The 24,751-nt window shown below is 37.3% G+C and overlaps 6 protein-coding genes across 7 annotated transcripts; 2 read left to right on the top strand and 4 right to left on the bottom strand.

Moving 5' to 3' along the window:
- The first annotated feature begins 306 nt into the window (after positions 1–306).
- LOC106445863 (F-box protein At1g11270-like) lies at positions 307–1,874 on the top strand. Its single transcript, XM_013887504.3, has 2 exons — positions 307–457; positions 567–1,874. Exon 2 carries the CDS (start codon positions 567–569, stop codon positions 1,788–1,790), a length of 1,224 nt encoding a protein of 407 aa, XP_013742958.2. The 5' UTR covers positions 307–457; the 3' UTR covers positions 1,791–1,874.
- A 915-nt stretch (positions 1,875–2,789) lies between these two features.
- On the bottom strand, positions 2,790–24,074 carry LOC106383495 (TVP38/TMEM64 family membrane protein slr0305-like; the record flags this gene model as incomplete). Its single annotated transcript, XM_048752945.1, has 9 exons — positions 2,790–3,178; positions 3,271–3,301; positions 3,386–3,478; positions 22,807–22,923; positions 22,977–23,063; positions 23,129–23,227; positions 23,368–23,422; positions 23,604–23,665; positions 23,985–24,074. Coding segments are annotated over 9 exons (855 nt in total), but the record flags the coding sequence as incomplete, so codon positions are not given.
- LOC106383496 lies at positions 4,866–8,425 on the bottom strand. The gene is made up of 11 exons (XM_048752067.1): positions 8,259–8,425; positions 7,351–8,126; positions 6,683–7,207; positions 6,496–6,604; positions 6,302–6,419; positions 6,081–6,228; positions 5,755–6,003; positions 5,555–5,683; positions 5,382–5,482; positions 5,220–5,294; positions 4,866–5,118 (listed from the first exon to the last, which is right to left on the bottom strand). The coding sequence occupies exons 2-11, from the start codon at positions 8,120–8,122 to the stop codon at positions 5,074–5,076; spliced, it is 2,271 nt and encodes a 756-aa protein (XP_048608024.1). The 5' UTR covers positions 8,123–8,126; positions 8,259–8,425; the 3' UTR covers positions 4,866–5,073.
- On the top strand, positions 10,105–12,431 carry LOC125575654 (ATP-dependent (S)-NAD(P)H-hydrate dehydratase-like). Of its 2 annotated transcripts, XM_048752076.1 has the most exons (12): positions 10,105–10,393; positions 10,521–10,597; positions 10,685–10,794; positions 10,887–11,010; positions 11,105–11,167; positions 11,255–11,418; positions 11,507–11,568; positions 11,647–11,713; positions 11,794–11,844; positions 11,937–12,068; positions 12,151–12,221; positions 12,350–12,431. In XM_048752076.1, the coding sequence occupies exons 1-11, from the start codon at positions 10,162–10,164 to the stop codon at positions 12,176–12,178; spliced, it is 1,110 nt and encodes a 369-aa protein (XP_048608033.1). In that variant the 5' UTR covers positions 10,105–10,161; the 3' UTR covers positions 12,179–12,221; positions 12,350–12,431. The 2 variants fall into 2 exon arrangements, with proteins under 2 accessions (XP_048608033.1, XP_048608032.1); XM_048752075.1 differs by having other exon boundaries at positions 12,151–12,431.
- On the bottom strand, positions 12,410–17,035 carry LOC106386772 (stem-specific protein TSJT1). Its single transcript, XM_013826585.3, has 5 exons — positions 16,628–17,035; positions 13,239–13,479; positions 13,037–13,157; positions 12,817–12,926; positions 12,410–12,712 (listed from the first exon to the last, which is right to left on the bottom strand). The coding sequence occupies exons 1-5, from the start codon at positions 16,828–16,830 to the stop codon at positions 12,683–12,685; spliced, it is 705 nt and encodes a 234-aa protein (XP_013682039.2). The 5' UTR covers positions 16,831–17,035; the 3' UTR covers positions 12,410–12,682.
- On the bottom strand, positions 20,200–21,631 carry LOC125584140 (probable aspartic proteinase GIP2). The gene has a single exon (XM_048752071.1). The coding sequence runs from the start codon at positions 21,532–21,534 to the stop codon at positions 20,377–20,379; it is 1,158 nt and encodes a 385-aa protein (XP_048608028.1). The 5' UTR covers positions 21,535–21,631; the 3' UTR covers positions 20,200–20,376.
- Positions 24,075–24,751: the final 677 nt, after the last annotated feature.

Below are 24,751 nucleotides of genomic sequence, written 5' to 3'. Positions count from 1 at the left end.
AACATGAAAGAAAACCCGTTGCAACGCACAAGCTCATATCTAGTAAAAAATAAAATTAAGTAATCATAATAATAATAATATTTTCAAATTTAGATATGAGTTATTAAAATTTTTAATTTCTTACTTTAATCAGAATAAGTTTATTTTACACATATAATAAAAAAAAAGTATAGTTTGAAAAGAAAAAAGGTGTATTTTTCCAAATTTTAAAAAGTAATTTTAGATAAATAAATAAATACATAATATAAGAAATAGAAATATTACATTAAATAGAAAATATATGGTGTTTATAATTGGAAAACTAGTATAAATTATTATACAAAGGTTAATTGGAAATCAAACAGAGGAAAAAAAGAAGATAAAGGTTGCATAGGGCGAGACGCAAGAGAGAGATACCTGTCTGTCTCTCTTCTCCGCCTGTAAGCGCCGCTTCGGCAACATCATCCCAGAATAAAAGGTAAAGCGGAAATCTTTGTTGTTTTTTTTTTTTTTTTTTGATTTTACTATTGGTAATCAAAATTTCAATAGAGAGTTTAATGGAATTTTTTTTGTTTTCCGATTCCTAGATGGACTCGGATGCTGGTGCAGTGTATAAAAGAAGCGGGTCTGGACCATCTGTTATGATGAATCAGACAATGCTGAGAAGACATGGCTGGTCATCGACAAGTGTGGTGGAATCGCTACCAGACGAAATTGTGGAGCTCATCCTCACGAGACTTGCTGTGAAGTGTCTGCTGAGGTTTAAATGTGTATCAAAGAAGTGGAAATCCACAATCGAGTCCCTCCGTTTTAAAGAGGCACAGTTGAGGCAATCGCAGCAATCGGGAGATCCAGATTTTCTTTATGTGACCGAGTATAATAATGATGATGATGATGATGAAGTGAGAATCATCCCTGTCTTGGGGTCGTCGTCAATGATTCGTACGGGCAAGTTCCCATCTATTCCCAACACCAAGGTTTGCTATGGTAGTTGTGATGGTCTTATATGCCTCTTTTCTCACCACACACCTAACATGGTGGCGAATCCGGCGACCAGATGGCACCAAAGTTTTCCTCTTTCTAGAGTCCAACAGCTCCTCTCCAACATGTGTAAAACCGAATCAGCCTGGGATACCCCAAACCCTCAACTTGGATTCGGCAAAGACAAATTCACAGGCACCTACAAGCCCGTCTGGTTATGTAATTCAGCTGAATTTGGCCGCCGCCTAGACAACACTACTACTTGTGAGGTTTTCGACTTTAGCACTAATGCTTGGAGGTACCTTGTCCCTGCTTCTCCGTATCGGATTTTGGATGGCCATAAGCCTGTGTATTTTGATGGGTCACTTTATTGGTTAACCGAGTGTGCCAAGGTCTTGTCTTTTGATCTTCACAGTGAAACTTTTCAAGTCATCTGTCAAGCTCCCTTTTCCCATATACCTGAACCTCAGCAAGTCGTCATGTGCATCCTCGACAACAGCTTGTGCCTATCCCAAAGAAACTGGCCCACCCAAGTGATATGGTCCTTGTTGTTACACACCAACAATACCTCGTGGAAGGAAATCTGTACAATAGATCTCACCAAAACCTTTTCTTTGCCTGAGGAGCTTCCTCATTTTCCATTACCAGTTGCATTGCCAGTAGCGCTTCTGGAGAAGAAGACCAAGTTACTCTTTGGTCCTGCACTTATGCAACCAATGGTGATACATGATCTCCATACCAAATCTTATCATAAAGTTTTATCACCCGTGGGCGTCTTTGGCTATCCCGTTTGTCATTTCGATTCTTTATTCTCCCTTTCACCCAACTAATCTATTTCATACTTCATTTGAACCATTGTAATTTTTAACTTTGTCTTATTGCTGCTGTATACAAAGCTCTTTTTTTTTTTTTTCCTTCTTGGCTGTTTATCTATATAAATAGATGCCTCGGAAACTAGCAATGATCTGAAGAGATTGTCTCTTCTCCTTATAACCTCATCATTTTCGCGTTTGAATATATATATATATGCATGCAAATCGTGTGTCCATCTATTTTGAAGGTTTCATTTGAATATATATATATATTCTCATTAGAGATGCGGCTACAGGTGATTTTGTTGATATCACCAACAACTCGGAGAAGGAAGGAGGCCCAGAAAGAGCAGAAGCCTGGTGAGTGCCTCCATGCAAATTGTAGATTTTCTCATGGGAGCCAGTAAGATGGAGTCGATGTTGGATGGTCAAACTGAACGTTCACGAGGGAAAGCTTCTTGATTGCTCATATAATAATCAAAACTGTGTAGGCGTGTGGGTTGTAGACTTGTCGGTATATCTCTCTTTCTCCTGCATACTTTCTGATAGTTTGACCTGTTCCATAGTTTCTTTTTTAATCTCTAAACCCTCTCAAATTTTAATGACATCCTCAGCGCCACTCAGTCAAATTTTCACCCAGAGAGAATCTCGGGCTCAGGCAGAGATCAACCAGTTCTGAATGATAACAGCTCAAAGTTTACTCTCAGAAATGGTTCTTAGAAAGTGAAACAAAAGTCTCATGGAAGATTATCAGTTTCGCAAAACCCAAAGGAGGCAAAGTCTACTGGAAGGTCATCAGTATCTCAAAGTTCAGATCCCTTTGATAAAGGAACCAAAGCCTCTTGGAAGTTTGTCAGTTAATCATAGCTCAGACGCAGTTAAAGAGTCATTAACCTCGTCATGTATGTTTTACTTTGTTCTTTTTTTCTGTCTCCACTGCCTGTGCTAATATATCGCTGCTTATTGAATGAAATCACGTTTCTTGGTTTATATTATACGTGCATTAACAGCTGATAATTGAATGACAATAATAATTTTATTAATCTATGTTCTTATACAAAAACCAAGAATCGAGAGCTAATAGATGTCTATATATTATATGTGCATCAACAGCTGATCTTTCTGCCTATGTTCTGTAGTTTGTAAGTTAATGATGATAAGATTATTGTACAAAGTAATCTTAATCTAACCAGCAGCTTCTTTCATGGCTCTCTGATTTTCATGGTCCTGATGTGATTGAGAGTCTATCTTTATCAAGAGCGGCTCATTTAAATCAGCCGGAACATCAGCCACATCGTTCAGCTCAGGTGAGGCTGCAACCGCTCCGTTCATGTCCCCTCCGTGTTCTGCTAAAGCTTTTCTTAGAGCGTTCTGCGCCACCTTAGTAACACACACCATTAACATCACTGCAAAGAAGGAAAGATTGAAAGAAAGAAACATAAATATTTGCAGGTTTCATAAAGATTATATCATAGTGAAAATGATATGTCCAACTAACCGGATACTACAAGGCTCAGAATCAAGGATGCCTGCAAATTGCCAAAGACCGGTCAGCAAAGAGATTGAAAAAGAAGGTGAGAATTTACTTTAAGTTAAACTTGTGCGGATCTTACCCAGTGACCGAAAGATAACTCGCTCCACTTGTGAGTCACATCAGAAAGGTCTTTTAGAGTTGTTCCAACATACACTAACGCAAGAGTTATTGGCTGCCAAATTAACAAAGTATCAATGTTTAATTACTTTTGAGGAGTTAATGTAAGAGAGGAAAGACTCGAAATCATCTTCTTCTAAGCCAGATACAGGTAAACCCTCCATTTGAGCCCAGTCTGATCCATCTTTAACAATAGCTGCAACAGCTCCTTTTGTATAGGCTACGTAGGGGAAAGATATATTGCACACCAAGATCTTTCCCTTCACCAGAGATGCGTCAAGACAATCTGGCATGCAATCCCTGGAAGAAGAAGAAGAAGAAGCAAATCTCATCATCACCAATCAAAAATTTAAAACTATTTCTAGGTCATACTCTATACACAAATGGCTTTTCTTCCGGTGGAAGTTACCTACTCGGCGCATGTGACATTGGAGGCAGAGGAAGCAGCAGATTTTCCGTACACCAGGGGGAACTTCTTTCCTTTAAGATCGAAAACATTCACTGATCTTCCCTATTATGACAACATAAAACGAAGAGACATTGGTAATTTAACCGACAAGAAGATACTAAATGTTTTACTTGATACGTACGACAAGTGTTTTGCCATCACCAAGAACCACTTTGGTGACAAACACACGGTTCGTTGTGCTGGCTGCAACGGTTAGCATCCACGGTGCTAAACTCGTGACAGAGGCTATGTTCGGACCAGTGTTCCCAACCGCGTTCACAGTGAGTATCCCTTTGGACATAGCGTGAAATGCTCCTATTGCGATAGGGTCTTCTTCCAACGGGTACACATCGGTACTACCTACAGATATGGTGATAATGTCAACACCGTCGGCGATAGCGTCATCGAACGCGGAGAGTAGGATATCGTCTCTACATTCTCCGGCGCAGACTCTGTAAGCGGCGATTCTTGACGCTGGAACGGCACCTCTCATGGTTCCATAGCCGAGCCCGAAGAAGCTGGCGTTCGGGACTGCGTTTCCAGCCGCGATGGAAGCGGTGTGTGTACCGTGGCCACTTGAGTCCCTAGCGTCTCCTGGTGAATAGTGTCTTGCTCCAATCAGCTTGCTAAAAAAAGCAAGACTTTATATTCAACCCCTCGAGTCAAAGCTTCTGACTCACGTAACGTAATTTTTACATTTACTTTGCTTGTAATTTTTTTTATAAATATATATATTTCTGAAATATTGGCATTTACGTTTGGACTATACACAATAAACCATGAATATATATGTTTTCATATCGTTTGAATTTGATACTTACGTTTAATATGCTAAAAATGTTTTAAATTCTGAGCTCATAGGTAAATATATATATGCACAAGCCATGTGTTTGCTTCTCACAATTAAAGCTCATCAAGAGAAAAAGACACAATTAAAGCTCATCAAGAGAAAAAGACACAATGAAAGCTCATCAAGAGGAAAAGACAGACCATCTGAGTAGAAACACTTTTTTTTTTTGTTTTTAACGTGTCAAAAGGAACAATGGCCAAAGCAACAAGGTGTAGAAACAAAACCCAATCAAGAGAAAAACAACAACAATAAGAACGTTCCAGCTATGAGGGAAGGTCTATGAGTTGTCATTGACAGCAACTGCTAACTAATCTTCGATCCAAACCAGCAGATACCAAAAAGAAAATCTCTCTCAGTCTGCAATAGGCCATTGGCTCCACATCCGGTACGGGTGTCCCTGTGAAAAATCAGCACACAAAAAAAAATAAAAAATCAATCACATGTCTGAAAAGAATACAAACATATTCTTGTTTTTTCTCTCGGAAAAAAAATCCATACCACAGCTGAGAACGTCTGAATATCTGGCTCCATTTGTGGAGCTTTGAAAACGATGAAGGCTCCTTTGTTATTCTCCTACAAAAAAAAAAAAAAAAACTCATGTGTGTTGAGACCAATGATTACTTGCATTGCATTAATAAGGTCTGAAGTTTAGTAAGTTACCCTGTCGCAGTAGTTAGGTGCTGAGAACACAGTGATGAGTTTACCATTATGGCTAATCTCATATCCTTTATCCTTAAGCTCGTGTGATCTGACCAAAAGATCTGCAAACCCCAAGTTAAACACCTAATCAAAAAGAGTCAAGAGTCAGAACCTAATAGATTAGGTTTACTTACCTAGATTGTTGTCTCTCAAAAATGACTCTGTGACATCTTCACCAAAAAAAATAATGCCTTCTCCTCTGGTGCTCCTGCTTCTTCCAGGGGAATCTTGTGGATCACTCCACAATAAGTCTCTCATAAGTCCTGAAAAGACAATAATAAAATGTCCTCAATCAGAATAGAATCACAATAAGCAACCGTAACAAAGTATATACCTCTTTTAGGAGGCTGGCAAAATCGGTGAATTGACTTGATATCACTGAGTGTGACCCCATCTCGGCTAAAGAGCCCGCCATGAAGAACAATGATTTTTCTGTTGAGAACGTGCGCTAGAGGAAGACAGCAGAATGTATCACTAAACATATCCATCACGGTCTCATTTAGCTTTGCCAGCACCTCCTTCTCAAACCCATGAACCTCGTTTAAACTCCTACTTTCATGGTTACCTCTCGCGAGGTGTATCCCTGCAGCATATTTCTCAATTGTCAAACAACAGATAATTAATGTAAAATATACTTAACCTGTATCAATTCATACTTACATAAAGGACATGCGCACTTGAGTGCAAACAGGGTGAGAATGGTTTCTACTGAAAAGGAACCCCTGTCAACAAAATCGCCATTGAACAGGAACTGTTTCTCTTGACAGGGAAAACCTTCTTTATCAAAAATATTACACAGGTCGTAGAACTGCAGGGAACATATTGACATTGAATTAACTTAAGGGAAAAAAGAACACATAATGGAAGGCAATGTATCTCACCTGCCCGTGGATATCTCCGCACACTATAACACACTGCCCATCGTCTACGTGAATATCTACAAGCGTCGGCAGAGACTCCAGAATGTGAGTGGTTTGCAAGAGAATCTGATTTACGTACCTGCAAAAAGAAAAACAAGAAGTATGAGTAGAGTATATCAAAGTGTATCAACTAAAAGTTCCTTGCATGGATATACCTTATATGTAAAGGTAGCTGCTTCTTGAATCCTTCAATCAATGCTTTAACAAAATCAAGATTAATTGTATCCCCATTCATCCTTGGTCCAATGTAGCTTTGTTCAACTTCTGAAAGAAAAAGAGAGAAAATTGACAAGAAGGCAATGATCTTTCAAAGGGACTATCAAATATAAAAAATGATCTTACCAATGGTTCTAAAGTCCACAGCGTGGGAGTGACCTCTCCAAAATACATCTTTTCTGAAGAGAAAGAAAATCCTGCAAAACAGCGTTCTACTTCCTTCCTCTGTGCCAGTAAACGCAAGATGATACACCCCTTTTCTTCTCTCCAAACAGTGAACGGAGCATGAGTAAGTTTTCGTCCAGAAATCAATAAGACCTGCTGAGATGAGTTTCTGTTGTCTTGCAGTGATAACAAAGGTAACACTCCTGGATCCTGCTTGATCATATGTAGAGCAAAGAGGGAGAAGATCCAGAGCAGCGTAGAATGTTGGTGCGTATGTTTGAGAAAATTGCTCCACAGCTGAAATGAAAATGCTAGAAAACCCTCTATGCTCATAGACTCTGAGATCCGCTTCTCTGTTCTTCTTCTTGAGCTTCTCAAGGAGATCTACATTTCCCACAAGAGCACAGGGGCAAATCATCTCAACACATACTTGCCGTTTGTCAAACCTTTCATACAAAGAAGGTTTGCACATCCATGGGTACATAACTGTCATGTGAAAGAAGAGAGAACATCAGGACAAGAAACACACAAAAAGCGAAATTTACAAAGTAAAAACGTAAACTGTGAAGAGGCTAAAGCGAACAGAGATGAAGAGGCTAAAGCGAACAGAGATGAAGAGATCTCTTTACCTTGTAAATGTGCTCCTCCCTCCACAGGCGCTGAGAGATATTTTGCCCCAACCTCCGTTGATCCTTGAGGATTGACACGTGATACAACCCACGGTTCCACATTGGCGCTTGAGCTTTCAACTCTCTTCCCTCTATGGCAATCCTTCTGCTCCTTCCAAGGCAAGTGAGCATGCCCTTCCTTTTCCATCTTAAAATCATCCCCTACACGCTCAGGCTTAGGACCTTGAATCTCCCTCTTCGTCTCACCGTATATCCCTCTCCCATCATTCCTAGAATAGCCTCCGGTATTACCTTTTCCGCTGTCATCCCCTGATCTCTCGAACTTAGCATCCCTCTCGCCCTTTGGACCATGAATCTCCCTCTTGGCCTCACCATGTATCTCTCTCCCATCACTCCTGTTATCTCTGCTCTCAGAAGAACCCGTCGCTGGGAGGGACGGAGACCAATACACGCCGTGAAGAGGAGAGCGTCTCTCTCCTCCATCTCTAGGCTCACTTATCGGACCCTTGACGGTTCTTGATTCAGAAACAGCAGCAGCAAGTGGTGGGTGGTGACGAACCGTGTGAAGGTGAGGATGAGATTGAGGTTGTTGTTGTTGATGGTGGTGGTGGTGAACCTGAGCCGGTGGTGGATGAGTAGTAACAGGAGGGGGATGAGTGGATTTAGGGTAAGAAGAAGATCCAGAATCCTCGTGGGGGTATTTGGCTGATGATGAAGAAGATGTATGAGTCACACCATCCTCTTCGTGAGATCTCTTCCGAACGCCACTCATCACTCTGCAATCCAACAAACCAATTTGCAAATTCAATGCTCCTACAGACAAAAATCGAACCTTTTTTGTTCGGAAACTTAACAGACACTCAAGAAAAAGACACAGACACGCCAAAAAAAAAAGAGAGATTTTTTACCGATTGAAAGTGAAGCAGAGCGCGGATGAGCAAACCCTAGTGCCGGAAAGTGAAAACTGCTAGGGGCTTCTGCACCGTGTTTCTCTTACGCCTCTTTCTTTCCTTTATCTCCTTCCTTGCTTGCTTTCTTGATGTTTGATGTTTGATTTTTGACAAATGTGTTAATGGTTCTCGCCTCGCATACCGTTGCGTTTAACCCGGGTTTTGTTTATTGCGAACATACCCCTAATATTTCTTCAGTCTCTCGTAATTTTCCAAAAAGTTTATATTTCTTACTCGAGACCAGAAATTGGATTTACAAAGACCAGGCTTACTAATTTAAAAAATTGTTTAATTATGAAAATTGAGAACATGAGTTAGCCAAAATTGGATTTACAAAGACCAGACTTACTAATTTAAAAAATTGTTTAATTATGAAAATTGCTTGAAAGAATTTTTTATATTGATAACATCCATGAAATTATACCACTACTATTATCCTAAAAATTATTTAATTTTCAATGAAAATATTATCAAACAAACCGGTAATTACTGATTCAATTATATAGAAGAGAAAATCTGATACAAGCATTAATGATTGATTAATGCCCTGAGTTTCTCTGCAGCTGATGCAATCTTAGTGTAACAAGAACATGGAGATGATTGTCTCTTCCTTCCTTCTTTCTTTGCTTATCAACAAGACAATGATAGCAGATCAGAACGATAGATGGGCATTTTACGCACGACCAGGATCATGGAACGGTAAATAGTTTTGCTTACCTAAACAGATGTGAGTGGAGAAAATAATATTTAGTGAAACTGAAACAGTCGACTGGACTCATAACTAAATTATATATTGTGAAAATTGTTAACAAATTATCCTCCATTGGTTTGTTAATTTTTCTATTTCTGTAAGATTCTTTCTAGACATTATTTTCACAAATTTCCTCTTAGTAAATTTGGTGGAGTTTCTTACTATATATCTAAGATTTCTTTTACATAATATGCACAATCATTATATCGTCTTAATTACTTTCCAAAGAAAATCCAATTAACTCAGAAAAAATTGATATCTCACCACCATTGTTTATCAACCCTATAATCAATCAATCTCTCAAAAATTCATACACCTACTTTCTTTCTTTTTTGGTCTTTGCTAGAAAAACCTCGCACACACAAAAAGAAAAGAAAAGACTAGACAATGGAAGATATTTTTGTCTACATATGCATGGTTGTGTTGATTTGCTTATGCGTTATCGCTCGTTGCATCGAGCACAACGACGAGCATAAGAATCCAGTTGACGTGGAAAAGGCTGAAACGGTGGTCACACAAGAAGATGTTTCAAAACACTCTTCTGCCGCCAATTATGGAACGTTCCCAACTCTTCATGGCCATCATCATCCTGTCCAGCCCTCTCGTCCCTATCACCATCACCATCATCACCATTGTCATCATCATCATCTTCATCATCACGTTTGACGTTGATAGACCAGTCTACTGCTCTCGGTTTTCGGTTTGTAATTTTTTTTAGTTGAATATTATTTAATATAGTTTTTCTTATCGATCCTTTTTTTTTTTAATTTTTATTTGATGAGTTATGAAACTAATCATTGACTGATGCAGCCACCCAAAGATGCTTTACCTAATTACATATATCCCTAGCCAATTAACTTAACCACAAACGTCAGTGTTTTGAAGCAGGCTCTGAATAAAACTGTAAGAGAAAAGAGTATTCAGAGAAACTCTAAACCGGCCAATCATCATCTCTAACTCTGATTTTTTCCTTTTATTTTTCACCTTTGCCTACAAGATAATTAAATGAATACATTTAAGACCCTCTGACTCACACTAAGAGTCTGATACTTGTGCTGTATCGGAAGCGGTGGTGTGTTCTAGTTCCTTTGGTAGAAAGAATCAATCTAAATGTTGTTGAGGCATGGCGTCATCTCCGCCTTTGAACAGTTGACTTCTCATTCACTCTCTTCTTCAACTGTGATCAGAAGACAACAGTTCTTGGTACGAACTCTTTGTGCCTCAAGAACCCATCTCCCAAATCTCATCAGAGCAATGAGTTCCACATCGGAAGCCGACGCCGAGAGTGTTCTTAGAACCGTCACACCATCGCTCGACCCTAAACGACACAAAGGCCAAGCTGGTTAGAATTCGATATCAAAAGATCTTCTTTTTTTTTTCTAAAATCAAATTCCAACTTCAGTGTTTGAGTCTTTGGTGTTTTCTTTTATGTTAAGCTCTTTTGTGTTGTAAAACTTGATCTGCTTTAGGGAAGATAGCTGTGATTGGAGGATGTCGTGAATACACTGGAGCTCCTTACTTTGCTGCCATTTCAGCTCTGAGAATCGTTAGTAGTTTCCTGTTTCTGTTAAGCTTCTTTCTACTCATCTTTGGTTTTGAAACTGATCTCTTCTTGTCTGGTAAAACTTTGTAGGGTGCTGATTTGTCTCATGTGTTCTGTACCAAAGACGCAGCTCCTGTTATTAAGAGCTATAGTCCTGAGCTTATAGTTCACCCTGTTCTTGAGGAATCCTACAACATCAGGTGAAAATGTGAATGCTCCAGTCCACATTGTTAGTTTAATTAGTTACAAAGCCAGTTTTCCATAATCTCTATATCTTGTTATCTGGATTCAGTCAGTTCACCGAGGAAGAGAAAAGAAAAGTTCAGGATAAAGTGATAGGAGAAGTGGATAAATGGATGGAAATATTCGATTGCCTTGTGATTGGTCCTGGTTTGGGAAGGGATCCTTTCCTCCTTGTAACAGATTCCTCTCATCACATTTACTTAATTTGAGTCCTCAATGCTTTGGTTGGTTGACTTTGACTTTGACTTGACAACTCTGTATCTCCAGGAGTGTGTGAGTAAGATCATGCTTCTTGCCAAGAAGTTCAATGTTCCTTTTGTTGTCGATGGGGTAAGCAGAGTGATTTGGCTTCCTTCTAATTCCCGGATCTTGTGATTGTTTTTGTCTTTTCATTTGTTCTGTATGATGATTCTGCAGGACGGGCTGTTTCTCGTAACGAATTCAATTGATCTTGTCAAGAGCTATCCGCTTGCTGTCTTAACTCCAAACGTGATCGAGTATAAGCGCCTGGTTCAGAAAGTGCTGAACTGTGAAGTGGACGAAGGGAAGGCTGAAGATCAGCTACGTTCTTTGGCCAAACAGTACGAAGTTACAAAACTCAGTTTACTATAGCCTAGAAAGTAAAAACTATTGTTATGATAAGTAATATTAGACGCCTGTGTTGTTCAGGATTGGTGGCGTGACGATTCTGAGGAAAGGGAAAACTGATCTTATAAGCAATGGAGAGATAGGTGAGTAACTTTTTCTCTTGTCTTTTTCTTTAGAAAACGTTGAGAATGTGAAGTTTGATTGTGTTTATTTTTTTACAGTAAAATCAGTGAGCATATATGGTTCCCCAAGGAGATGTGGTGGCCAAGGTGATATTCTCTCTGGGAGGTGAGTTCACTATTCTTTGATCAAATACCATCAGATTACTCACGGTTAATAGAGCGCCTACATGTATTTGTTTCGTCTAGTGTTGCAGTGTTTCTGTCATGGGCGCAACAGCTTAAATCAGGTCCTGAAAGGTTAGACATCTCCTTTATCTCAACCATTTTCTAGCTCAATCATTGGTTGATTGAGGCAAGTGTTTTTTTTTTACACTCTCTGAAAATTTCAGTCCATCTGAGAGTCCAGCAATCTTGGGATGTATAGCTGCATCTGGCCTGCTGAGAAAGGCTGCATCTCTGGCTTTTACAAAACATAAGAGATCAACTCTCACAAGTGACATTATCGAATGTTTAGGAGAGAGGTATGGGATTCTTTCTTGCTGAAGCTACTATAACAGAGAATCCGCACAAAAACTGTATTAATATTTTCGGTTCTTTCTACAGTTTGGAGGATATCTGCCCTGTATCTTAAATCTGCACAACTCATGGCTGCCTTCTACTTCATCTCGTTGTCTGTGAGAAACTTGAAAAGCTGCTCATGTTTTCTCAATAATAAAAACCTGAATCTTGTAATTACCTAAATAGAAGTTACTACTCAATACTCAAGACCCATTCATTGCCACTCTCTGTATAACTTCTTTAGGTTCGTGTTTGAGATTGTAAACCAGACTGAAAATTTCGAGATTTACTTGAGATACAAGGATCAAGAGAAGGTGGTTTTTGGATTTTAGAGAGATGGCTTATTTAGGACGAATACAGTTAAAACAGGAAGAAACAGACGCTGGCTATACAAAGAAGCAAAAGACAAGAGAGAGATATAACACTACACTACACACATCATCACATCATCACATAGCTTAAAGAACTCATAGAACAGCTTCTTGTTTTGGTTGATAGCTTAAAGAACTCATAGAACAGCTTCTTGTTTTCACAGCACGATTTATTTTATTTTTTTGCTGTTGAAGAGTTTCGATTTTCAATCTGCAAGAACTGTTGCTCCTTCCACCTGTTTCCACCACCATTGTTTGTGCTATGTGAGCCTTATTAAAATATTACTGAGGAAAAAAAATAAAACTACATATGGTTTCTTAATCTTGAAGAATTATTCACCTTGAAGGTGGCTCCCCAAATTTCTTCCTCTTTAGCAGGAATGGCAGTGATCTTGTTCTTAGGGTTCTCAAAGCTCCTTAGCCCACCTAAAGCAGTCGAGTAAAAGCAGCCTGCAATGCATGCAAGCACAACCATTTAAATAGCTCCCAATCTAGCTTCTAATGTCATAAAAATCTTAAACGTCGGAGTGAAACAAAAAAAAAATATGAAGAAAACAAACCTTGAGGGAAAGAAGCAAGAGACTTGCCACAAGCACCTTTTAGCAACTCAACATCATCAGCAAATGCCACATACCCATCAGCTGTTATCCCCCAATACAATGGAACCTTACCTTCTTGGTCCTACACCAAATTAAAACCGATTTTCACAGCCAAATTCAATCTAGCTCCTCACAGGTCATAAAAGGGTTAAGAAAAACTTACAGAAGCTACAAACAGAGTGGATGTTGATTTATCGAAGACCACAAAGGCGAAGTCGCCACTTAGGTGAGCCACTACATGGTTGGCAGGGTATGGAGCTCTGTCACGGAGAGTCTTGTAAGCCTCAATGACCAAAAGAACCTCATTTGCATTCTTAGCAAGCCCGTATTGCTGCTTCAAGCTTCCTAGGTTGTCAAGTGAGCCTTGGAACAAGCAGAATATCTCATCCTTAGCCCCAAATGACCTACATATAAATTCAAACAGAAAACATCTTAAGACAAACCTATATGTATATATAGTCACAAAGTCCAAAATGTAGGGTATCTATCTATTCTATTAAAACTCATGTATGACCAATTGATATTTGTTTGGTCCAATTATTTATAACCCACTTTCTTAAAAATTTAACTGCCATGACATGTATATATATATTATAACCTCCTCTTCCCTTGGTATTTTATAACCTCCCGATGAAAAAAAAATGAAAAAAAATAACCTCATCTTCCCTTTACTTCCTATCATTTCGGGATGCATTACTTTGAGTGGAAAAAGTATTCGACTACAATCATTGACACCAACCAATTCATCTATTAGATGCTTTGATTTTCGCATGTCTGATACCATTTTGTATATACATTATCAATAACAATTAATAGCATTTATATTCATAGTATCAATAACTATGTTTACAAATAAATAAATAATTATACCAGCTTTAAATATCGGACGGTTTGAATAAAAATATCAAATAATTTAGATAATTTTAAATTTATGGATAAAAATATTCGGGTAATTTTGTTAATAAATAGTATTTTTAGTATATTTAACTATTTAAAAATTAAGTATAATTAATATTTGTGGGTATATAATTCCATTTTAAAATTTTGGATACCTATTTGGTTAGCGGTTTGGTTCCGTTCAATTCAATTTTTTGGTTCCAGAGATATATGATTCACTTGATTATTTATGAATTAGGTTTACATTTGGTTTTAGTTTTTTGGTTCTGGATAAATGTGTCTAAACCTATACAATATCTTATACAGAAATTAGAGGTGGTCGTTCGAGTACTCATTCCGATTTGGTTAGGATCTAATTCGGATTTTGGGTTTTCGGAGTTTAATATTTTAGCCTCATTCAGATATTTTTAAATTTTAGTTCTGGTTCGAATAACCCATTGAAATTATTTTAAAAATCTTAAAGTTCATATACTAAATAATATTGATAACTGTATTGTATATTGATATGTTTGTTGCTTCCTACGAGCAAAACACATACCTATTTCATTTAACTACTTTTTACATGTAACTGATTTTATGAATGTGGAACGGGTGATATTCTTTTTTTTTTTCAACCAGGAACGGGGTGATATTCATTTTAAGCTATATATAAAAAATATACCGAAAAAACAAAACAAACAATATATCCGCGTTTTGTAGCGCGGATCAAGATCTAGTTGCAATTGTTAAAGTTAAAGATGGAGAATAGTGAGAAAGGTGAGTCAGCATTAGATCGTTAAATAGACATGCAATCATGGATGCTAACATAGAAAGCAAGGCATAATAATTCTTTTTTTTTTGGTATAAGACTATCTATCTATACAAATGGTTTGTGGGGTTTGGTGGACCAACCAAAGTTGCCTTTTGTAGATTTGGACATACCATATGTATATAGATTTGTTGATGGGTTTTGTATTGTGACTTCTTCTACCACACTATGTCATTGAGAAAACTGATATCATGTACAGTAAATAGTGATTGTGTTGTGCCACATCATTGGTCCATTAATCTAACATTTTTTATCTTTCAATTTACGAGTATAACATGTGATTGGATCGATATCTTTCTGATAAATTAATTCTTTGCTCACCCCCCCCCCCCCCCCAAAAAAATAAAATAAAATAAAACACCTGGATCCATATATAGGTTGAGAGATGATTTTTAACCAATGTAATCTTTTCTTGGATAAGTACTTAATTTAAGTTGTAGTAACGAATTAATACATTTTATAAAGGTTACATATGATGTATATGCATATTTCTCAATATATATATACTAATATATAGAAATATATCTTTTTTGTCAAAAATATAGAAATTATCTTTTTAGAATAAATATATTTGGACTTTACTCTTTCATTATTGCTTGTGTCCCACACACTACTGACTACACCACAAACACATCACCCTAGTTTGAAGTAGGGCTGGGCAAATAAACCGAACCCGAAAATCCGAACCGAATCCGATCCGATGAAAATGAATCCGAACCCGACATAAATACCGAATGGATCTTGTTTTATGGTATTTCGGGTTATGGGTATTATCCGAACCGAACCCGAAATTAAATGGATATCCGATAGAACCCGAAACATTCAAAATGCCAAAAAAAAACTTGTACCAAACATGATCTCAATTCCTAATATGTAGCCAAAATACACTAAGATATTATTAAACATATACAATAACTATCTACTACATGAAGGTTGATGGTTGAAAGTGGCGGTTGAGGCTTGAAATTTTTAGATTTTGGTTTTATTTTCATTGAATAATTTTTTTCATTTCATGAGAACTTAATTTTTCGTTTTATGATTTCATTTATTGGTTTTCTTTCTATCAATAACAACGTATACCTTTCGTTTGACTTTGAATGATCATGTTTGATGTTTTTTTCTTATTTCTGAATCGATTTTACTTATGTTTTGGTTACAAAATAGGTACAAATCAAGTACTTTAAACCCGAAGAACCGATTTTACTTATGTTTTGGTTACAAAATAGGTATAAATCAAGTACTTTAAAATCGAAGAACCGGTTGGAACCCAAAACCCGAAAGTACACCGGGTTGTACCGGTTCTTTGAAGATTTACTAACCCCGATCCGAACCCGATAAAACCCGAACCGGTCCCGAACCGAATTTTTATATAATCCGAATGGGGCTGATTTTGATAAACCCGAAAAACCGAGACCCGATTGGACAAAACCGAAACCCGATTGGGACCCCGAATGCCCAGGCCTAGTTTGAAGTAATGGAGTGCAAAAGAATAACACCATTCTGTGTAAATTGGAATCCAGTTGAGATTATATATAAAACTATTTTATCTACATGAATTAATTTGATTAATGATCTTCACTAGTTCCCTCTCTTATCAGTATGGTTTTAGATAATAAAATCGGACGAAACATGGTTCCAATCGGTCGATCCATGCAAATGGACCTACGCTGTTTATAAGGAAATGAATAATTTTATTTTTCAACGAAACTAAAAACCCTGGACGATGATGTCAGTATTTCACCCCCGTCCGATTGATCTAATCGAACGGCATAGACTTTGGGATCATCGTAAAGCTGATTTTAACAAAAATAAATAAATGAAAACAAGTAAATAGCCGACGGTCTCACCTTGGCCGGAGAGGACTCTCTTTGTGGTGGGTGTACGCAAGCTGCACATAGTCTCCGACTTGTACGGTCACAGCGGATGGGTTTTTCTCGACAAACTTGTTAACTAGAGCCGCTCCGGTTGTCTTCGGCGACGGAGTTCTGCTGCCGGCGGCCACCAGCTCTTCCGGCAATGATACTATAGCTCCGCTAAAAATTCCCAACATTTCCTCTCTTCTTAGATAATGATCCACGAGAAAAAAAAAACTAGTCTACTAGAAAATTAAAACTTTGAGTTGCTTCTCTGCTAGATATATATCGGACATGGAGGTTGATGACAAAGGAGAGAAATGGTGTTTATTAATATAGGAGGATGATGACGATATCGTGGGCATTTTCGTCATTTCAAGTCTTCATGATTCTTCTATTGGTTCTTCGTTCTTTAGTTTCTTTGCACTGAAATTAACGTCAATAATACGTTGGTCCCACACGGAGGTGATAGGATCATTCTCGAGCGTCAGATTCTAGTTTTAGTGGGACCTATGTTGCCATTTGTCGTGCCTTGTCTTATAGTCTTATCCATCTTCTTCTCAAATAGACGAATAGAAAATTTACTTCAATTATATAATTTTTTTATTTTAAACTCTTAAATCGTTGTGAATATGTAATGAAAATTAAGAAATAAAAAATCATTGTAATAGTAAATGACTATTGATTTTTTATTATTGTAAAACTGCTGGTAATTAGCTCTTTTTTTGAAATTTTATTTTATTTCAATTTGAAGCCAGCAAACACTTTTCGTAAAACAGAAAAGATATCATACACTTTAATTTATACACTGCTCTCACAAGTTACAACTTTTTAAACCATTGTCTTCGCTCTATTTTATTAGAAAAATCAGCAAAAATTTATAAACGAAGCTAATTATTATATATAGTAGGATGTAACCGGTGAAGTGTAACATGCATCAAACAGAGCCTGACAACTAATAAAATGATAAATTACCGTGTCTATTCTACTTTTAAGTGCTTTTTACTAAGTCGATCGTCCTAGAATTAAATCACCAACCATAACTCAGATATTTATTTTGGTGTTGGTGTGGTTCATATTTCTTTTGTCAAAATCAGATATGTTTTTTTTAACAACAGTCAGATATGTTTTATTTGCCAATGAACTAGGAGAGATTGTAGAGTTCGTTTTCTGAAAGCAACTTGAACCTAATTTAAATGGACATATTTCGATAATATAATATCTTTAAAATTTAGAAATTTATGGTATGTCAGATTAAAATTAAATGTTGACAAAAGAACTAAGACAGCTACGGGTTCCAAATTATACATGTCTCATTGTGTACAAGAAAAACTGAAATTATACATGTTTTAATGATAATTTATGATATGTTCACTATAAATTCATCAAAGATTCCAAACCTTGTTTTGTCAAAAGAAAAAAAAAAAGGTTCCAAACCTTGTGCGACATTAGACCTTGCGGAATAATTTAAAACTTTCACGAGGAGCTTATACGAGGGCCTATAGTTTCAGTTGCAGTTTTTGTATAGAAAATGAGATGTGTTGTGTTGATTAAAAAAAAAAGAATATTAAGAATCTTAGAACAGTGAGCCGCCCACTGTTTTTGTTTTTGTATTTGGGGCTGTCTTTTAGTAAATTTTGGTCTAATGTAAACCAATCCATGTCTGCTAATAAAATTCAAAATTTGAGTGGTGCGTAGACTGATCCACAAAGTTCGTTGTAAAACAAAACACAACCTTATGCAATAAATGTTTGCGCACATAAACCAACTTACTTTTCCAAATTAAATACGAAGATAGGTGAGTTGCTGAAGATTATTGACCACTAGTTAAGAAAATGACACATTCAAAAAAGGAAACCATAGAACAAAATAAAAGGTTTGGTAATAACAACCGAGAAATGTATAAGATAAAAACTTAAAACTATTTCGAGAAATGTATCAAAGACCACAATAACCGACAAAATGTTAGAATAAACAAATGTGGACCGAAGAAATTATTTGAGAGAGAGCATATTATTTGGTAGCCAATAAGGTCATACCAAACATATTTCGTTTAGGACATTGTTCAATCCTGGTGGTAGAGTTAAGAGTTTTTTTTTAACTTTATATACTTAGAGATTTTGAATGGACAATTACTGTTTTATCTATTGTCCAATGTCCAAGAATATGCATGATTAAATATTATAAGATTATTATGTATATAGTATTGGGATTTTGTCTTTTTAATTATAATCAAACTAGAATCTTAAAATTATATTCCCTAAAAATATTGATGATAATACTATAAAGTAACTGAAAACAATTACTGACGTTATCATTTTGTTTTGTCGATGTTAACAAAATACATAATAATTTTATTTTATTATAAACAAGCCACTAGTTGTGTTGTTCTCTTATCTCCACCAGAAAACAACTATAGAAAACAAAAAGAAATACTTGAGGAGTAGCAAGCATCAAGCTTGGACCTGGGGCTCTGGCAGCTACAGCTGAAAACGACTCTGATATTGTTATGTTATACAATCGAAATCAACATCTTTACAAAATTTCCAAAAATTATTTCAAAACAAGATATTTATCTCATTTGAAGATGGCATATATAAGTTTTCTTTGCCACATATGATTATCTAACATACAATAGTTAATAAGTCATGTGAAACTGTTATTTTGTCTACAAATACGGTGTGGACTGGGGATGTGTAGACCTAAAGCTTCCGTATATTTAAACTTAACAATTATTGTTGGACCATCGTTGATACAATGATCTATAGGCGAAAATGGTCACCCATCTCATTCACCTTAGCTTTTACAAACTACAAAAACATAAAAGTCTTCATGTGTAAATATTATGTTGCTTTCTTATTTCTTTTTAGTTTTTGGTAATATCGCGATTGTTCATAATGTTTTTGGCTGTTTGGTTGTTTTCTTTGATACGATCACAATGGAGTATGTCCTACCTATTTTCTGTGCGTTTTTTTTTGGCGGTTTTCTCTTATACTAAAACTCAATTTTGGAACAGATTTTGAATTCAGGTCCAAGAAATACTATATAAAAATTTGGTCAAAAAATACTATATAAAATTCTTAGACAATAAACAAAAAACAATAATATTTGGCATGAAATTATTGAAATAAAAAACAAGCGACAGTCAGTGAAAGTACACAAAACAAACAAAATCTAATACAAAGGTGTCATAGTTGGGCCAACCCGATTCGACTCGGCGTTTACAACAACCCGATAATCGGGCCATCCCCAAGCTTTAGTTTTCATTTCAATCTTTTTATTCCGTATGGTTTATGTGAATCTTGTAATGCTAAAAACTACAATAAATTATTTATGCAGTAGAATTTAAGAATTGTAGTCACTGCTACTCCTATATGAATGTTTGATGATAACTCTGTACATGGGGTTGAGCCTTAGAGGAGAGGTTTGGTCATGGTTAAAGTCGCTGTGGGCATGTAAGAATGCTACATATCTATACATAGGTATTGCACAAACTCCATCATCCTTGCTGGCTCCTTCGCCTCTGCATCTTATTTCATCCTTTCAAGGCTTTCCTCTACGGCGGATGTTAACAGACACTGTTTGAATTTAAATTTATGTATCACGACCAACAAACTATATTAGTGTAAATGAGTAGAGTTGCTTACAGTAACTCATGTAAGAAACGGTACTCTTATGTCGACACAAAACATACAAAGACGCAAAACTGACAACATCTACGTGTTAATATCAGATGTTTTTAACTACAAAGCTTCTGGTCGGAAGGAATTTCTTTGTCCGAACCCCATCATCGAGTTACCCAAATCAAAGTCCAATACAAAGCCTTCTAACTGTAACCCACCCATTGTAATCGGGTTGACCCGGTTTGACCCGCCGTTCACAATACCCAAGCATTGGACTCCACCACCAACATCCACCAATAGATTCTTCCCCTGAATCCTCCACCTCACCATCTCGCTCTGCAAAGCGAGTTCAACCGCCGGAAACTCTACCTCAGCCGAAGACGTACTCGTGAAGCAGAGACCGAACGGTGCTACGGGAGCCACCGATTTAGCGTTAGTCGCAGCTTTAACGTAACCTTCCGCAAACACCGCGTAGAGCGAGCTCTCTAGCGTCGTGTAAGGAACTAACGTGCTTAGCTCCGCCGATAACGGACACTTGGCGGCGAGCTTCTCCCCGTTGACTCTGATGGATTTCACGTTGATTAAGTAATCGCCGCTCGAGCTTGTAGACAATGGCGTGTAGACCAACGATCTAGCTGCGGCCGTTCCGAACACCTCCTCCACCGAACTCGTTGACACGACGGCGTTCGACGGCGAGAAATAAACAGTTAAACGACGGCGTTCGCTGGTTTCCGCGGCGAGTTGTGAAGGGAGAGAGATTTGGGCCTTGGAAAGGCCCATTACTACTTGGGCTCCACTAGCGAGCCCACGTAACAGCAACGGAGGTGCACATGCGAAGAGTGGATCAACGGTTCCCTGAGAAGAAACAGATCCGAGTGATAAGACGTCTGTTGCGAGCTCTCCTCTCGCCGTAATCCCAACGACGTCGTTTCTGACGAGCAAATCGCAATCAGCGTTCTGGTCTCCACGCGATGAAGCTCCGACATAATCAACTTTCACACAGCCGCTTGAGCTTCCTGATATCAGACTTCGCGACGTGGAAAGATTTCCCGAGGAACAGTCGAACCATAGAAGCGGACCGGAGAGATCCACCACGAGCTTAACTGGCTCCGGCGAGTCCCCAAGGCGAATCTCTGCGATATGTTGACCTGTTGATAGGTCTCGAGTAATCGGGAAAACAGCTCCGTTGACCGAATCATAGATTTGTGATTTGGTAATGAGTAGAACGGAGAGGAACGATAAGACGAAGAGATTCAGACAAGAAGTAGAAGATGCCATTACAATTGTGATAGAGAGGGGGGGGGGGAGATGGATCTGGACGGTTTTAAAAGGATTAGGTTCTGGTTTGAGAGAGGAGAGAGTGAGACGCGGTGGGACGTCGCCGGTTAAGATTGAGAGTGAAAATCGATAAGGATTGGTTCGTTTTAAGGAAAGTGCTGAGTAGACTGTCGTGTCGTTTCGCGAATTGTGGGGACTTTTTGTTCTGGTCAATGTTTATCCATTTAATTTTTCGAAAGGTAGCCCCACTAGAGGAATATTGGCACGTGCGGCGGGAGTTTTTTTATTTAATGCGTCGAGATATTTTGTTATTTTCTGGGAATATCCGCAATCATGTGAGTTTATGCGCCAGTTGGAGTAGTACTTTGCTAATTTTCCACCTGCTAATTAATTCATTTGAGTATACAAATTATGGCCTAATAGATTTTTGGACTTTCCCCCGGTGACTTGTGAATTCGCTGGTTTTGTTTATGTAGTTAGTAGTTACATCTCAAAACTACGAAGAGTAAAAAAGAAGATTTTTGGATAATTTATTAATCTATGTTCTTATACAAAACCCAAGAACCAATAGCTAGAACTCTAGAACGATATATATATGCATTGACGGCTGTCTTTTTTTCCCCAGCGAACCTATGTTTTGTAGCTTTGTAAGTTAATGATAAGATTATTGTACAAAGTAATTTAACCAGCAGCTTTTTTCATGACTCTGGTTTTCTTGGTCCTGAGGTGATTGAGAATCTATCTTTATCAAGAGCGGCTCATTTAAATCAGCCGGAGCATCAACCACATCGTTAAGCTCAGGCGAGGCAGCAACCGCTCCGTTCATGTCTCCTCCGTGCTCTGCTAAAGCTTTTCTTAGAGCGTTCTGTGCCACCTTAGTAACACACACCATCAATATCACTGCAAAAGAAAGAAAGAAACATAAGTGAATCTGTACATCTTTGCAGGTTCATAAAGACCATAAGTAACTTTCCAACTAACCGGATACTACAAGGCTCAGAATCAAGGATGCCTGCAAATTACCAAATATTAGTCAGAAAAGAGATTGAAAAAGAAGGTGATAATGTACTTAAGCTTGTGGGGATCTTACCCAGTGACCGAAAGATAGTTCACTCCACTTGTGAGTCGCATCAGAAAGGTCTTTTAGAGTAGTTCCAACGTACACTAACGCAAGCGTTATTGGCTGCCAAGTTAACAATGCATTAAACTGTATTCTTTTGATCTCACAACTAAACATTTATCATGGAGAGAAGTGGATTAGATGAAAATTACCATCATCCCTAACCAAGAAGAAAGCAAGTATGGTCCCAGCGTGATTGGAGTTACAGATAAGAGGTAGTTCAACATGCTGAAGGGGAGAAGTGGAGCAAGCCGGAGCAACAAGCATATCTACATTCAGTTTTTGCATGAATATGATGATTAAAACTCGCATTAGTTCTCACCTTGAAACCGGATTTCTCAATAGCGAGAGCCACCGACTGAAACTGAGGATAGTCCTTCAACTTTGCAACTACAAAAGGTTTTCCAATCTGCATAAGAACATTCATCATGTAAGTAAAAAGATAGCATATGTCTGCAAATCTTCTAGACTTACCGTACGGCCTAGAAGAAATGCTGCTCCAGAGCCAAGCGTGGCCCCGACCGAGTCCCCCACAAAACCAATTGGTAGTCCAAAGAGGTAGCCGCCACCGATCTGAATATTACAGCCTCAACCAAAATAAGATTTCTCAAATTTATAGATAAACCTTTTCACTCTAACAACGAAAAGTTGAGAGTGGAGAATGGCAGTCGTTATGTAGTACACACAAAAGAATTAGGATGTGATGTATATACCGTAAGAACAGAGGCAGGAACAGCCAGAACTGTAAGAGGAATGTAGGCAACAGCTCTACACATATTACAAAAGAAAGAGATGTTCAGTAACTAGGTAAAAAGGCCTCCTAACTCTTATGTTTCCAAACCCATGGTTAAACAGATATAAAAGCTTAATAAGCTCACAGCTACAACTCACTCAAGACATAATTAGTTTCATAGCTCAAAAAAAAAAAGCAAAAAGGAGAAACACTTACAGGGTAAGCGGTCCCCAAGGCCCTAGATCTTGTTCAACCCATAATAAAAAATCCCTCAGAAGCTGAAACACACACAAAGAGAGACAGTAAGTTTCATATAGAACTAGCCAATGCTAGAAACCGCTACTTGGTAAATGAAACGAATTCAAAAGAGAAGACTCTGAATAGTTTTACACACATAACCACAAAAGTTGCTCATAAACCATATGCAAAGGGTCAAAATGAGCACAAAAAAAAAGATGGAAAAGCTCAAAACTTCATTGCTATGAAACCACCTCAAATGAGGCAATTCAGCAGAAAATCAAAAGAAAAGCAAATGAATTTCGAGAAAACAACAAAGAAACCTTAATTTTGAAACCTTAATTTTGGCAATTCACGGACCTGCTCGACGGGGAGGAAATAGAAAGCTAGGACGATTGCAGCTACAAGGATCAACAGAACTGAAATCCGAAGAGCAGATCCCCACGTCAATTTTTAATTTCTTACTTTAATCAGAATAAGTTTATTTTACACATATAATAAAAAAAGTATAGTTTGAAAAGAAAAAAAGGTGTATTTTCCAAATTTTAAAAAGTATTTTTAGATAAAAAATAAATATATAATATAAGAAACAGAAATATTACATTAAATAGAAAATATACGCTGCTTATAATTGGAAAACTAGTATAAATCGGAAAAAAAAAAACAAGATAAAGGTTGCATAGAGCGAGACGCATTAGGAAATAATGCATAGAACCTCATTTGCATTCTCGGACACTTGACGGTTCTTGATTCAGAAACAAAGTGGAGATTAGCCGGCCAATCAGCCTATCTTATGAAATGTGTTAGGAAATATCGTGTTATCGTTACTTCTATTAAAAATTCATTTCAACAACATGTTTGATGTAATTTCTGATTCATATAATATGTTACATTGATTTGATATCAATAATAGAAGATGTTATTTTATTATATAAAGTTTTGTTCTTTAACGTTACTAATTAAAATGATCGCAACACATGATAATTATATATTTAAGATTATGACATGTGTGAATTCATCTCATAATAAAAATATATATATTAAGATAATAACAAAAAAAATTTGTTAAAAAGTAATTATAATTATTATCTGATAGTATTTTTCCTTTTTTTATAATCATAAACAAA

The sequence above is a fragment of the Brassica napus genome, chromosome C3 (genome assembly GCF_020379485.1).
Source record: "Brassica napus cultivar Da-Ae chromosome C3, Da-Ae, whole genome shotgun sequence".
NCBI lineage: Eukaryota > Viridiplantae > Streptophyta > Magnoliopsida > Brassicales > Brassicaceae > Brassica > Brassica napus.
This window is presented reverse-complemented; position numbering and strand designations above follow the sequence as displayed.

Excerpts from the sequence above, each read along its gene's own strand:
- LOC125575654 (XM_048752076.1), top strand. The coding sequence starts at position 10,162 with ATGTTGTTGAGGCATGGCGTCATCTCCGCCTTTGAACAGTTGACTTCT. Across the intron at positions 11,168-11,254 it reads TTCCTTTTGTTGTCGATGGG|GACGGGCTGTTTCTCGTAAC; the intron begins GTAAGCAGAGTG and ends ATGATTCTGCAG. Across the intron at positions 11,845-11,936 it reads CTTAAATCAGGTCCTGAAAG|TCCATCTGAGAGTCCAGCAA; the intron begins GTTAGACATCTC and ends TGAAAATTTCAG.
- LOC106445863 (XM_013887504.3), top strand. The coding sequence starts at position 567 with ATGGACTCGGATGCTGGTGCAGTGTATAAAAGAAGCGGGTCTGGACCA.
- LOC125584140 (XM_048752071.1), bottom strand. The coding sequence starts at position 21,534 with ATGGCATCTTCTACTTCTTGTCTGAATCTCTTCGTCTTATCGTTCCTC.
- LOC106383496 (XM_048752067.1), bottom strand. The coding sequence starts at position 8,122 with ATGAGTGGCGTTCGGAAGAGATCTCACGAAGAGGATGGTGTGACTCAT. Across the intron at positions 6,420-6,495 it reads CAGCTACCTTTACATATAAG|GTACGTAAATCAGATTCTCT; the intron begins GTATATCCATGC and ends TTCTTTTTGCAG. Across the intron at positions 5,295-5,381 it reads CACCTAACTACTGCGACAGG|GAGAATAACAAAGGAGCCTT; the intron begins GTAACTTACTAA and ends TTTTTTTTGTAG.
- LOC106386772 (XM_013826585.3), bottom strand. The coding sequence starts at position 16,830 with ATGTTGGGAATTTTTAGCGGAGCTATAGTATCATTGCCGGAAGAGCTG. Across the intron at positions 13,480-16,627 it reads GAGAGTCCTCTCCGGCCAAG|GTCATTTGGGGCTAAGGATG; the intron begins GTGAGACCGTCG and ends ATTTATATGTAG. Across the intron at positions 12,713-12,816 it reads TTTGGGGAGCCACCTTCAAG|GTGGAAGGAGCAACAGTTCT; the intron begins GTGAATAATTCT and ends TGGTGGAAACAG.